The 13050-nt window shown below is 39.9% G+C and overlaps 1 protein-coding gene across 12 annotated transcripts in view; it reads left to right on the forward strand.

The window, feature by feature from the left end:
* agrn (agrin) overlaps positions 1-13050 on the forward strand; it is a 329502-nt gene that overhangs the window by 242297 nt on the left and 74155 nt on the right. For all 12 annotated transcript variants that reach the window (XM_073875244.1, XM_073875252.1, XM_073875243.1 and 9 more), the window contains 5 exons: positions 2064-2174; positions 2557-2715; positions 4448-4594; positions 6741-6865; positions 7433-7538. In XM_073875244.1, the coding sequence (XP_073731345.1) occupies positions 2064-2174; positions 2557-2715; positions 4448-4594; positions 6741-6865; positions 7433-7538 (648 nt within the window). The remainder of the gene's footprint in view (positions 1-2063; positions 2175-2556; positions 2716-4447; positions 4595-6740; positions 6866-7432; positions 7539-13050) is intronic.

Raw genomic sequence — 13050 nt, forward strand, 5'->3', positions numbered from 1 at the left:
GATTCCCTCAGGCTTCAGGCGGAGCTCGACTCCACTTTCGCTCACACACACACACACACACACGAACGTTCAATCCTCGTCCTTTATCTAACTCAGAGTTTTCTGCTTCAGAGCCTCTCAGGCCCTCTAGCCAGGCTCAGTCATGCTTCTTCAGTGGCCGTGGATAATAAATCTTTTCGGAGAACTTTCCACCAGTGTGAGGAGCTTTTGGCGTCTGCTTCCCATTGGCTGAGCTTAGATCAATGGAAATCACATTGGGGCTTAAATTTGATATGCACGGTGCAGTCTCTCCTGAGCCATTCTCTGACCCTGTGTCTTTGAGAGCTGACTGGCCTCCAGAGCACCTTGCTGCTTTTTGCTAATTGAAAATTAGGTCTCAGTGACCTCCAGACAACCTTCTGCCGAGTCTCCTTGCGGAGGAGATCAGAGGATGCTGTAAACCGCCTCTTGCTATTTCTTTTGTCATGTAGCCAAACTGTTTACTCAGAGATACTTAGTGTATAGTGTATATTCTTAATACATTTAAGTACTGCAGTCTGAGCTTCAATTCCGATATCTATGCAGGAGCAGATTTCAATTTAGATTTTGTTTTATTTACAATATCGGTTGTAAGAATAATGCGTTCAGTGTGTGTTTTTCTTCTTTGACAGTCATTCAGAAGTTCCTGTTTTGGCTTGAAGCAAAAATGTTTACAAGCAACATATTTATTGCTAGTATTTTATTACAGCAATGCTTCTCAAACTAGTGTGCGCGGGATTGATTTTATAAAATACATTTATTTATCATAAATTATATGTGATTAAACCTAAGGCTACTAACCAACAGCACTACATTGTACAATTTAAAGTTTTGTTTAATTCAAATTCTAAGTTTGAGAGTGTTTTATGTCATGAATTTTATTTGGCGTTGTGCACCATACACAAAGGGGGGGGGACACAGAAACGTTTAAGAACCACTGCATTATAGTTATCAGTGCCTCAATACGCTTTCATACTCTAGCACAATTCAGATGAAAGGTACTACTAATAGTTATCCTTCTCCAAATATTATAGTCCTCCTTGGTACCATCGGTAACAATAAACATTACTTTGATAGACCTCGGTTAAGCTGATGGGCTGAACCTGACCCGCGGCATTATCGGCACCTTGTTGTGTCGGGAAGGATTGAACTAATGGGTGTGAAGGAAAGAAGGTGAAGAACTGCTACTAGAGAAGACAGGATGAAATTAAAAGCACCTTTGTCATAATGGGCTCAGTATGAAGAGGAGAAGTTTAATGAGGTGTGGACAAAACCCATCTCTGAAGCCACTGGCACGGTGACACATCACCATTATAGTCGGAGATGTGAGCGTTTACAACGGAGTTCCCCTGATTTATAACAGTTTCCAATCTCAAAACCGCAAACAGCTTCATGGGCTTCAACCCATTCAGCTCAATGGCCTAGAGAGAGCAATGGAAATAGTATGAAAATCCTGTGAAAAATTGAGATAAAGAGTGACATAGTAAAGATAAATAGGCACCTGCCATCTGCCTTCCAGCTCGACGTTACAGTTAAATACCGCAACAAACTATTCCAGGTATTCGGAATAGCAGAAGTGGAATTAGGTTATATAGCGAGAGTGGACCGACATTGCTGTGTCCTAATTTGCGTCCGTAAACATGAAGTCCATAAATCTCTGTTTGACATGCCAACGTACGTGTAAACTCCGCTATCTGAGACAAGAACAAATAAAGAGAGCAGACCCCAGAGGATAAGTCAAATGTCACCTATTACACATTCAACGAAGAGCCCATTGTTTGTTTTCACGTCGGGTAATAGCATCATTTTTTCCTGATTTTGAATTGGTGTCTGGATTTGTAAATGGTTTTGTTATCTGGCAACCAGATGCAGGCTCTCCCACCTCTACTCCTTAAGCAATTCTTATTGTGTTGTACTAAATTGCATTTCAGTTTGGGTTGTTTAGTTTAATTTGTCTTAAAATAAAATAAATCTCACCATCTGTCTCTCTCTTTCGCTCTCTCCCACCCCTGTTTACTCCTCTCTCGCCCATACCTCCTGTATAGCTCTTCCAACTTTATCACCAGAAGTCTTTCAGCACTGCAGTGAAACGGTTTACGGATGTTGTGAAGACAACAAGACTGCCGCCCTGGGTGTTGAACTGGCAGGGTGTCCAAGTGCGTAGCTAAACCTTCATTACTCTCCGCATGAACACTAATCTCCCATGCATGTGTAATGTCTGATGTGCTCAGTGGTATTTGACTGAGTTTGATATAGTTTTTAGTCTTTAGCCGTGATTATCATACCAAACACATTTGATAGATAAACAAAAACGCAGCTAAAGTAATTTTTTTATTTACTATCTTTACTAATATTGACTGAGTAAAGATTGAAATCAATGTGATATTAAACTTTGATGCTTATAATCATATGCAAATAATTAGATTATGAGACTTTAGCCTGGATTTCACAGGCAGGTCACACATGGAGATCTGTGTCTTTACAACATGTCTATTATAAAATGCAGTAAATACAAGTTGTCAAAATTGCACTCTTCAGGTGTGTGTCTGTGCAGTCATGGCTCGTATGGAGACACCTGTGACCCCACCACTGGCCAGTGCTCTTGTAAACCGGGCGTTGGGGGACAGAGGTGCGATCGCTGCGAGCCGGGATTCTGGAACTTTAGAGGCATTGCGATGGAGAACTTGAGCGGTTGTACACGTATGTTTTCTGTTTCTTGCTATATTTTTTCTGAGAGTTTTTTTCAGTTAAATGTGTGACCACAAAACCAGTCATAAGAAGCACGGGTATATTTGTAGCAATAGCCAAAAATACATTTTATGGGTCAAAATTATGATTTTATTTATGCACAAAAATCATTAGGATCATGTTCCATTAAGATATTTAGTAAATTTCCTACCGTAGTTAGAACAAATTAAAAATTCTATTTATCATCATTAGTGATATGTGTTGCTAAGGGCTAAATTTGGGGCAACTTTAAAGGCATTTGCTTGATTTTTTGCACCCTCAGATTCCAGATTTTCAAATAGTTGTATTTCGGCCAAATATTTTCCATACATCAAGGAATATGTAATTTATTCAGCCCTTAGGTGATGTATAAATCTCAATTTGACCCTTATTGACCCTTATGTTTTGTGGTCCAGAGTCGCATATGTTAAAGGAAAGCACCACCGTTTTTCAATATTTTACTACTTTCCCACCTCAACTTAGACACATTAATTCATACCTATCTTTTTTCAATGCGTGCACTTAATCTTTGTACAGTGCATCGTGAATGTGTTAGCATTTAGCCTAGCCCCATTCATTCCTTAGGATCCAAACAGGGATGAATTTAGAAGCCACTAAACACTTCCATGTTTTCCCTATTTAAAGCCTGTTACATGAGTAGTTACACGAGTAAGTATGGTGGCACAAAATAAAAAGTGGTAATTTTTTAAGCAGATAAAAAATGAGAACTATATTGTATGTTGGAAGAGGACTTAGTTTGCAGCACTTCGATCTCGGCGTGTAGTAACATCATCACTTCTGACTACTCCCCATCTTGCCCAAACTTCCATTAATATTACTGCGCTCGTGGTTGAAGTACTTTTCCCCCTCACAATATAGTTCTCATTTTCAGCCACTTAAAAAATCACCACGTTTTATTTTGTGCCACCATACTTACTCATGTAACTACTCATGTAACAGTCTTTTAATAGGGAAAACATTGAAGTGTTTGGTTGCTTCTAAATTTATCCCTGTTTGGATCCTAAGGAATGAATGGGGCTAGGCTAAATGCTAACACATTCACGTCGCGCTGTACAAAGATTAAGTGCACACATTGATAAAAGATATGTATGTATTAATTTGTCTAAGTTGAGGTAACAACATAGTAAAATATTGAAAAACAGTGATGTTTTCCTTTAAATGCGCCTGTTAACTCTTCCTACAACATCCGGTCACAACATTTAGTCAAAACCAGTGTTTTGCCTCCAAGACACTGATAAAAATGTAACCTCTCTAAGTGTGCAACATGGCTTGACCTATAAGTTCTACCTACAGACAAACAACACGGTGCTTAGTGTGAATAAGGGTGTGTTTGTACAATGCTACAAAGCCAAGGATGGGAAAAACAAGCATTGATTGAAAAGTTTCCCCTCCGGTGCCTGTGACCCTCGGTGCATTAGCACATTCTGTGGCCACATTCACCCCAGGGCTTCTTGACCCGGCATTGAACTCCACCAGACTGCGGCCACTGACACAGACTTACTGCTATTGCCATATAGCTCTGGGCTCACGGACTGGAACCGCTTTAGATTGCCTGTATGAGTTTAGTGCATGTGTGGATGTTTTTGTTGGGGTGAAATTGAAGAGAAAGAGACAAGGAATCTAATCAAAACTGTTCAACCAGATTAGGCTGACAGTCTGCTGTCTCTCTTGCTCTCTCCATCACCGTGTAACTGTGATGGAGTGGGATCGGTTCGTGACGACTGTGAGCAGATGTCAGGGTTGTGCTCCTGTAAGCCTGGAGTTAAGGGCATGAAATGCAATGTGTGCCCCGATGGGAGCAAGATGGGAGTCAATGGCTGTGACAAAGGTAACTTTGGGATTTTTTATTAGGATACAATTTTGTCAGTTTCTTCAGAAGTGCATGTTTAATGTTACTGGGTGATTCTCACGAAAACTTGGTTTTAAAAATGTCAAGCATGAAAATGTAAAAATTGCTTAAATTTACTTTTTTTCCCACCAGACATTGAAAAACAAAGTCTGGAGTAAATGGGAACATTAATTTAAAAACTTTTACTTATCATTTAACACTTTTTGTAACATAATCTCATTACCGCAACAGTCAGAAAACATCAACACTGACATATTTTCAAAATGACATGACAAACCTGAAAGAACATAATTTGGAGATTCTGCACATGCATTTAAAATCAAAGTATTATGCTTCTATTAATTAAATTAACATTTAATAAGCATCTGTTGCGGTAATGATGATCAAAATGTCGTGTAAGCATTCTGACAAGACAATATTTCAAAGTAACTGTAAAAAAAATGATCTTACCTGGTAGCCATCTTGAAGTAACTGGTCCATGTGCTTGGTCACTCAAAATCAAAGTTTATTAAAATTCTGTATGTGTGCTTAAACTGTTCTCAAAAAGTGTTGCGGAGGATGAGAACATCAGGCATGGACACATCATTTTCCTTATTTTTCTTCATTATTATTATACATGAATATTCAGTAAATATTTTTTCTGTCATCTAAAATAGTCTAGCAAAACATCCATTAATTTTTTTCTTAATATTTTGTGTTAATTTGATTAAATTACAACATAACGCATGTTCAAACACAGCCGGACACATTGCGGTAATGAGAATTTCAGCAGAAAATGAGATAAAATTTACAATTATAAATTCTTATGTTGAAATCGCACATTGTGCAAGGTAGAACACAGTATTGTGTTAATTCTGATGCGTTTTAATGTTACTATATTACACATTTTAAAGCTAAAATCATTAGTGCCGTGGTGTTTCAATGGTTTCGTGAGAATCACCCTACTAGGTTATAGTATCATCATGAGGTAGGTATGTTTTGTCATAATTACCGGTTAAAGTTTGGTACTGGTCAATTTATAGTCCCTAGTTCACCCAAAAATCCTCCCCCCAAACCTGTATCTGTTGAACACAAAAGAAAACTTTCATAGTAGGAAAAACAAATACCTTGAAAGTCAGTGGCGGCCGGTGATTTCTTTTTTCGAGGGTGCTCGTTGTAGCCCATCATGTGTGTGGTTCGTAATTTCAAAATATGTGTTCTGCCCGTCGAGAGATCCTGTGTACATCATGTGTTTTGTCAAAATAAGTAAGCGTCTTTTTTATCATAAACAGTTTTGACGCATGTGCAGCAGGCACTTATTTTGACAAAACATGTGATGCACACAAGATCTCTCGACGCGCAGAACACATATTTTGAAAAAAGAAACCACACACATGACACTCGGAACACTTATTTTAAATTAGCGCCCCTCGGATGAGCAGTCACGGCATTTATCAAAATATGTTTTTTTGTGTTCGACAGAATAAAGAAACTCATACAGGTTTAAAACAATAAAAGGGTGAGTGAATGATGACACAATTTTTGGGTGAACTGTCCCTTTAAGTAAAAACTCCTTCAGTTTCCTGCTTCAATACAAGGATTTTTTGTTTGAGTTTTTTGCTGCAAAGATCAGGTTAGATTACTGTACATTCATGCTATAAATATTTAATTTATATTGGTTTTGTAGGTGGACAGCATAACCACTGTCGAACACCCAGTTTTGAACCGTGTCGGACATTTTGACATTTAACAATTATTAATGTTATTAAAATGTGAGTGGAAATCTAAAGGTGTTAGTTTGCTCTACATGTGACTGTAATCCAATTAGATCAATGCAGTTCAAAGTTTAATCTTCAAATGCACAACGGGACCAACATTGAAAATGTTACCCACTGTGTTTAAGCTTGGTGTGTAATATAAAGTGAAGAGCTTAATGAACTCCACAATCCCAGAATAGCTGTGTCATGCAGTGATCCTGCCAGATAAAAGCTGTCACATGAAAGTGAGGAAGCAAGGCGGGTCAATTCTGCACTCCTATACTCTGATGTTAGAGGAAGTAGCAAGACTTTGTGGTGGTCCCTTTTTTTAATGGATTTTAATATGATTCATATTAGATGTCGATAAACCCAATCAAATTACTCCACAGGACCCGCAGCACCCAAGTCCTGTGATGCGCTGAAATGCGACTTTGGGGCATCATGTGTGGAGCTCAATGGTCAGGCTCACTGCGAATGCCCCTCACCAGACTGCGACGAGAAAAATAAGACGAAGGTGAGTTTGCATATATTAGCAGTGTTGGGGAAAGTTACTTTTAAACGTAATGCATTACAATATTAAGTTACTCCCAAAAAAAGTAACTAATTGTGTTACTTAGTTACTTTTCATGGAAAGTAATGCTTACGCTTACTTTTGCGTTACTTTTTCTTGGCTGAGGCTTGATCTCTTTCAGGCCGTGCAGGTGTTTTTTATGACTGAAAAGTTCTGCATTCAGAAATTGCATATTTCATCACAAAAATGTCGAGCTCTGACCTGCCATCTCCGTTTTTGACTCAAACTGTTCTTACATAGGCGTGTACGCATAGAGTGCATATTATGACTACGTTCAGTTGAATTCAGTACATAATTTTTTTAATCAAATTAATACATTTTTTAAAAAGTAACTCAAATATTAATGTGTATATTTAAAAAGTAATTTACTCGTTACTTCAGAAAAGTAATATTATTACGTAATGCCCTTTACTTGTAACGTGTAACCCCAACATTGTATATCACTGTCCTGCGACCCTAACAATTAACCTATTTCTTTCAATAATATATAATGTGTGTGATTTTGGACAGGTATGTGGATCTGATGGGGTTACATATGCAGACCAGTGCCAACTGAGAACAATCGCCTGCCGACAAGACAAGATAATCACTGTGGAGCATTCAGGCAAGTGCAAAGGTAAGATTTGCCTCGAGCTCCTTTCGTTCTGGTATTTATCTATTTTTGCACTAATGCATACTCAAACAAGCACATTCCTTTGGCATTTCTTTCTTGGCATGGTTTTTCTTCTATGAACAAAAGAAAACACTGATAATTAGTTTTTGCAATGTACCGGTTTTGTAAGGGGAAGCAGCACTGCGTGATGGGGTCCAGGTTTGGGGCAGCGTGATGTCCAGGTTTGTTGTTTTGTTGGTTTGATGCGGGTGGCAGGTGTTTAGGGGACAAAAAAACTGCCTAACAGATGCTCCCCTGCAGATAGAGCCGTGCCGCCTGGCTCCAGAATGGAGACTTTGAATCCCCTGGAACTGGGCGACATTTGAGTTGTTTGATTTGCATTACCCCTGTGTGGATTAGGGAGAGTTAACTGCACAGTTTGGGGTGGAAGCACCTGCCGGTGATGCCCGCTGCCCTGGTGCCGATGTGTAGATAATGGACCATCTCTCTTTCTTTCACAAATCTAGTCAAGTCTAGTCATCTGTTGGTTGATCTGTATTGGGAACCTGGTAGAAGGCCAAGGTTAAGACTTTCATGTCAGCTGTATGTAAGTAGCCGTGTGCCAGCTCACGTCAGAAGGTGTTCAGCGGGGAGCTAGCAGCTCTTGGATGGCCATGTCACGCGATGGACATCGCCAGCTGCCGATATCTGGAGCTGGGCCAGTGGCAGGTGCCAGACATTTTCAACATCAGCTTGCGATGCCGCTCGTTCAGTCCTGTTAAAGCCACATAAGTGATTTGAGTTTTATCTTCACACATGGTGTGGTCTGTTTTAGTACTGCATTGAAACCCGTGTGCATTATGTTTTTATAACTGAACTGCTATACTAAATGTGTACTTTCAGATCTCCATAGGTTTTAAACGCCCCTTAGTCCTTGCCATTTATGTGTACGTTGGTTAAATATTATGGGATACCTTAGTTATACCCACAATAGAAGCATTTGCTTTGCTCAATCGTTTTGTTATGTGTAAAACTATTTGCCATTCACTTCTCAGCACAGAAAATGCAAAGAAATCAACCATTTTATACTCTTTAAAAGACATAGACATAGCAAAGTGATGTTTTGACCGTTATTTTCATCCCTAAAATCTTTAAACAAAGAACCTTTCTTATTTCCGTCTTTTGGCATTACCTGCCGATATGACCAGAATCCAGCTCCTGTTCTAGGTTTATTTAGGGATCTTGGAAGAAGTGAAGAGCAGGCTTATGTTGGATCTTCACCAGCCTGAGGCAGAACTGGCGACAGCAGCACCATTTATTAATTCCTTCCCCAACACGTGGGGTAAAGCAGACCCGGACTGCTCGACAGCCCTGAGGTGGAGGGGTTAGACCGCAACTCATTTCACGTGTGACTGGGTGTAAACTAGCCGAAAGCGAGCATTTCTCTTTGTATTCATTTTTTGTTTGCTCGCAAAGCTCATCTTCCTCTCTCATAGCCTCATTTCGGCAAATGGTGCCGCAGATCGTACAAGTTTCCCTGCATGTTGCCATAGCAGGCAGCAGATGAGGCGATCCGTGGCGCATCTCGGTACATGACGTGGGGCATTCGGGGTCTTGAATGGCTGACAAACTTTTAGCACATAGAGAGTCCAAGACTTGGCAGTTCCTTGCTCGCACATATGGTGTCATCACCTGTATATTTGCAGCAAATTGGCAGCCTACACATTCGCATATGGTGCGTGCAGCTCTGTGCTTCGATTCTCTCATTTTTGTATTTAAAAATATCAATGGGGTTCAAATGATAATTTTTGAATCATCCTGTAGTTTTTAAAACTAAATAGTGATCATTATAGTAAGACACTTAAAATGAAAGGATGGATGGATGGATGTGGGGCAGGACAGGGCATTATACCACACTATGTTGGATGTACACTCACCTACTGTAAAGGATTATTAGGAACACCATACTAATACTGTGTTTGACTCCCTTTCGCCTTCAGAACTGCATTAATTCTACGTGGCATTGTTTCAACAAGGTGCTAAAAGTATTCTTTAGAAATGTTGGCCCATATTGATAGGATAGCATCTTGCAGTTGATGGAGATTTGTGGGATGCACATCCAGGGCACGAGCTCCCGTTCCACCACATCCCAAAGATGCTCTATTGGGTTGAGATCTGGTGACTGTGGGGGCCATTTTAATACAGTGAACTCATTGTCATGTTCAAGAAACCAATTTGAAATGATTCGAGCTTTGTGACATGGTGCATTATCCTGCTGGAAGTAGCCATCAGAGGATGGGTACATTGTGGTCATAAAGGGATAGACATGGTCAAAAACAATGCTCAGGTAGGCCGTGGCATTTAAACGATGCCCTATTGGCACTAAGGGGCCTAAAGTGTGCCAAGAAAACATCCCCCAAACCATTACACCACCACCAGCCTGCACAGTGATAACAAGGATCCATGTTCTCATTCTGTTTACGCCCAATTCTGACTCTACCATCTGAATGTCTCAACAGAAATCGAGACTCATCAGACCAGGCAACCTTTTTCCAGTCTTCAACTGTCCAGTTTTGGTGAGCTCGTGCAAATTGTAGCCTCTTTTCCTATTTGGAGTGGAGATGAGTGGTACCCGGTGGGGTCTTCTGCTGTTGTAGCCCATCCACCTCAAGGTTGTGCGTGTTGTGGCTTCACAAATGCTTTGCTGCATACGTCGGTTGTAACGAGTGGTTTTTTCAGTCAAAGTGGCTCTTCTATCAGCTTGAATCAGTCGGCCCATTCTCCTCTGACCTCTAGCATCAACAAGACATTTTCGCCCACAGGACTGCTGCATACTGTATGTTTTCCCTTTCACGACATTCTTTGTAAACCCTAGAAATGGTTGTGCGTGAAAATCCCAGTAACTGAGCAGACCAGCCTGTCTGGCACCAACAACCATGCCACGCTCAAAATTGCTTAAATCACCTTCCTTTCCCATTCTGACATTCAGTTTGGAGTTCAGGAGATTGTCTTGACCAGGACCACATCCCCAAATGCATTGAAGCAACTGCCATGTGATTGGTTTATTAGATAATTGCATTAACGATAAATTGAACAGGTGTTCCTAATAATCATTTAGGTGAATGTATAGCCACAAGGCTAAACATATCTTAGCAAGAACCTTCTATAGTGTGATGAAATAGCCTCATCTGTGCAAAGTTATATCCGATTTTTCAACTCCAATTACCATGTAAAGCTGCTAAATCCTGTCAACAGCTTTTGCTTACACAGAAGGATACCAGAAAGAGATTTTGCATAAGCAAAATCCTCCTACAGGAATTTTGGCAAATAACCACAAGTTCATCCACCTAGAATAAGACAACTCAGTCAACACAGACAACTCAAATAACCCACATTTTGTGCTTGAAAGAATTCTGTACTGTAGAAATACTTATCTCATTTGACTTTCACCCCATAGACTTTCATTGTAAGTGCATTATTGTAAATGCAATTGATGTGATGTCCTTATCAGACACGCTTGATAAAGTAAAAAGCAATAATAACAACTAGGGATGCACGGATAGAAAAATGTACGGTCGATACTAATATTAGATTAGTTAGAATGACATTTACCAATACAGATGGATACGGATAGTTTTGCTTTTTACTCAAATTATGATGACATGAAATCCCAGAAGTGCAGAGCATACAAACTGCAATTTTTCGCCCTTTTTGATTCCCAGGATATAATCTGTTTTGATCATTGGCTGTTATTAAACAATCAGTCAAAAAAAAATGCTTTTATGTGCCGAATCCAATTATTAGCCGATATAATGTGCATTCCCAATTACTGTTTTCATCCCAACCAAATGTGACCATGATGAGCAACAGGTCATGTTGCTGCTTTTTTACTTTCGGAGCAGACAAACCAAGCACTCTTGCATCACATTCACATCTGCTTGTTTTTACGAACAAAATAATGATTATTTTCTGTAATCATCAGCGTCACAGATGTTGCTGATGGTGCTTAACTTGTTTCGAACATTTTGTTAATCTCTTTCACCATCATCCAGCTCCTGTTATCTTTGATTTTATCACATTTTATTTAGTTTGGGATGTCTTTCCCTCTGACAGTCAACGTTTCTCCCAGCCAAAATACTCTCACGCACATGAGTCGTGTGGAAGAAACCCAAAGTCATTTTAATAGCAGCCTTTCAAAAACTAACTATACTGCTATGGTTGTGAAAATGACAATGATTTTTGCATCTCCTAATTGTGCACCCTGCCTCTCTGAAAAGCAAATGGAGCGTTAAACGTGATTAAGGCAAGCTTCCACTCAGCTGCATCCGTTGCCAGTTACCGCCTTTGTGCCACAAAATCCAGCGACTGAAGCTCCGCACCCCGGATCTCTCTTTCCCTTGGAGCTAACGCTACACTGGGCTCCTGAATGACAGGTGCAGCCGGTCGAATAAAAAAACGTGTGCCGTGACACACACTGATAGCATCACAGCACTCCTGCACAAAGCTTACCATATCTACTCTCGCTCTCCCCTCTCGCCCGGCCTGTGACAGCCGGTCTGATAGATGTAGTATTTCTGTAAGGTATCGCATTTCACACCCCGTCAACTACTCGCTGTTCAAATGCGAGATGATTAGCATGTAATTAAGAGCCTGTGCTCGCATGTTATCAGGTTCCCAACCAAGTACTGTTAGCCTGTACACGGGGGATTCATTGAACACAAGGTTGTGTATTATTACCAGTGATTGCCCTTGTTCATATCTCGGCCCCTGTTGTAGCAACTTTCATTTTCAAAGTCTATAGGAGGTCTTTTAAGCAAGACCACTTGTATAGTGAGATGTCACTTTGATTTATTGTGACAACTTGCTTTATATGTAGTGTGACAACATGCCCCACTATGTGTCAGTTGTCTTTATTTAATGTTGAAAATGTTTAATAGACTGGATTGGACATGTATTTGTGACCCTGTTTGTGTAGTCCAGGCTAACGTCTTATAATCAAAATTTGAGATTCTGTCACTATTTAAGAGACACTCCACTTTTTTGAAAATATGCTAATTTTCCAGCTCCCCTAGAGTTAAACATACGATTTTTATCGTTTTGGAATCCATTCAGCTGATCTCCGGCCCTGGCGGTACCACTTTTAGCATAGCTTAGCATAATCCATTGAATCTGATTAGACCGTTAGCATCACGCAAAAAATAACCAGTTTCGATATTTTTCCTATTTAAAACTTGATTCTTCTGTAGTTACATTGTGTACTAAGACCTACAGAAAATTAAAAGTTGTGATTTTCTAGGCAGATATGGGTAGGAACTATACTCTCATTCTGGCGTAATAATCAAGGACTTTGCTGCCGTAACATGGCTGCAGGAGGCGCGATGATATTACGTAGTGCCCTAAATTAATCCCCTGCTATTGAAAGATACTAAGGGGACTATTTTTGGCTGCTGCGTAATATCATTGCGCCTCAAAAGTAAAAATCACAACTTTTAATTTTCCGTCGGCCTTAGTACACAATGTAACTACAGAAGAGTCA

Source organism: Misgurnus anguillicaudatus, chromosome 13, assembly GCF_027580225.2.
Source record: "Misgurnus anguillicaudatus chromosome 13, ASM2758022v2, whole genome shotgun sequence".
NCBI lineage: Eukaryota > Metazoa > Chordata > Actinopteri > Cypriniformes > Cobitidae > Misgurnus > Misgurnus anguillicaudatus.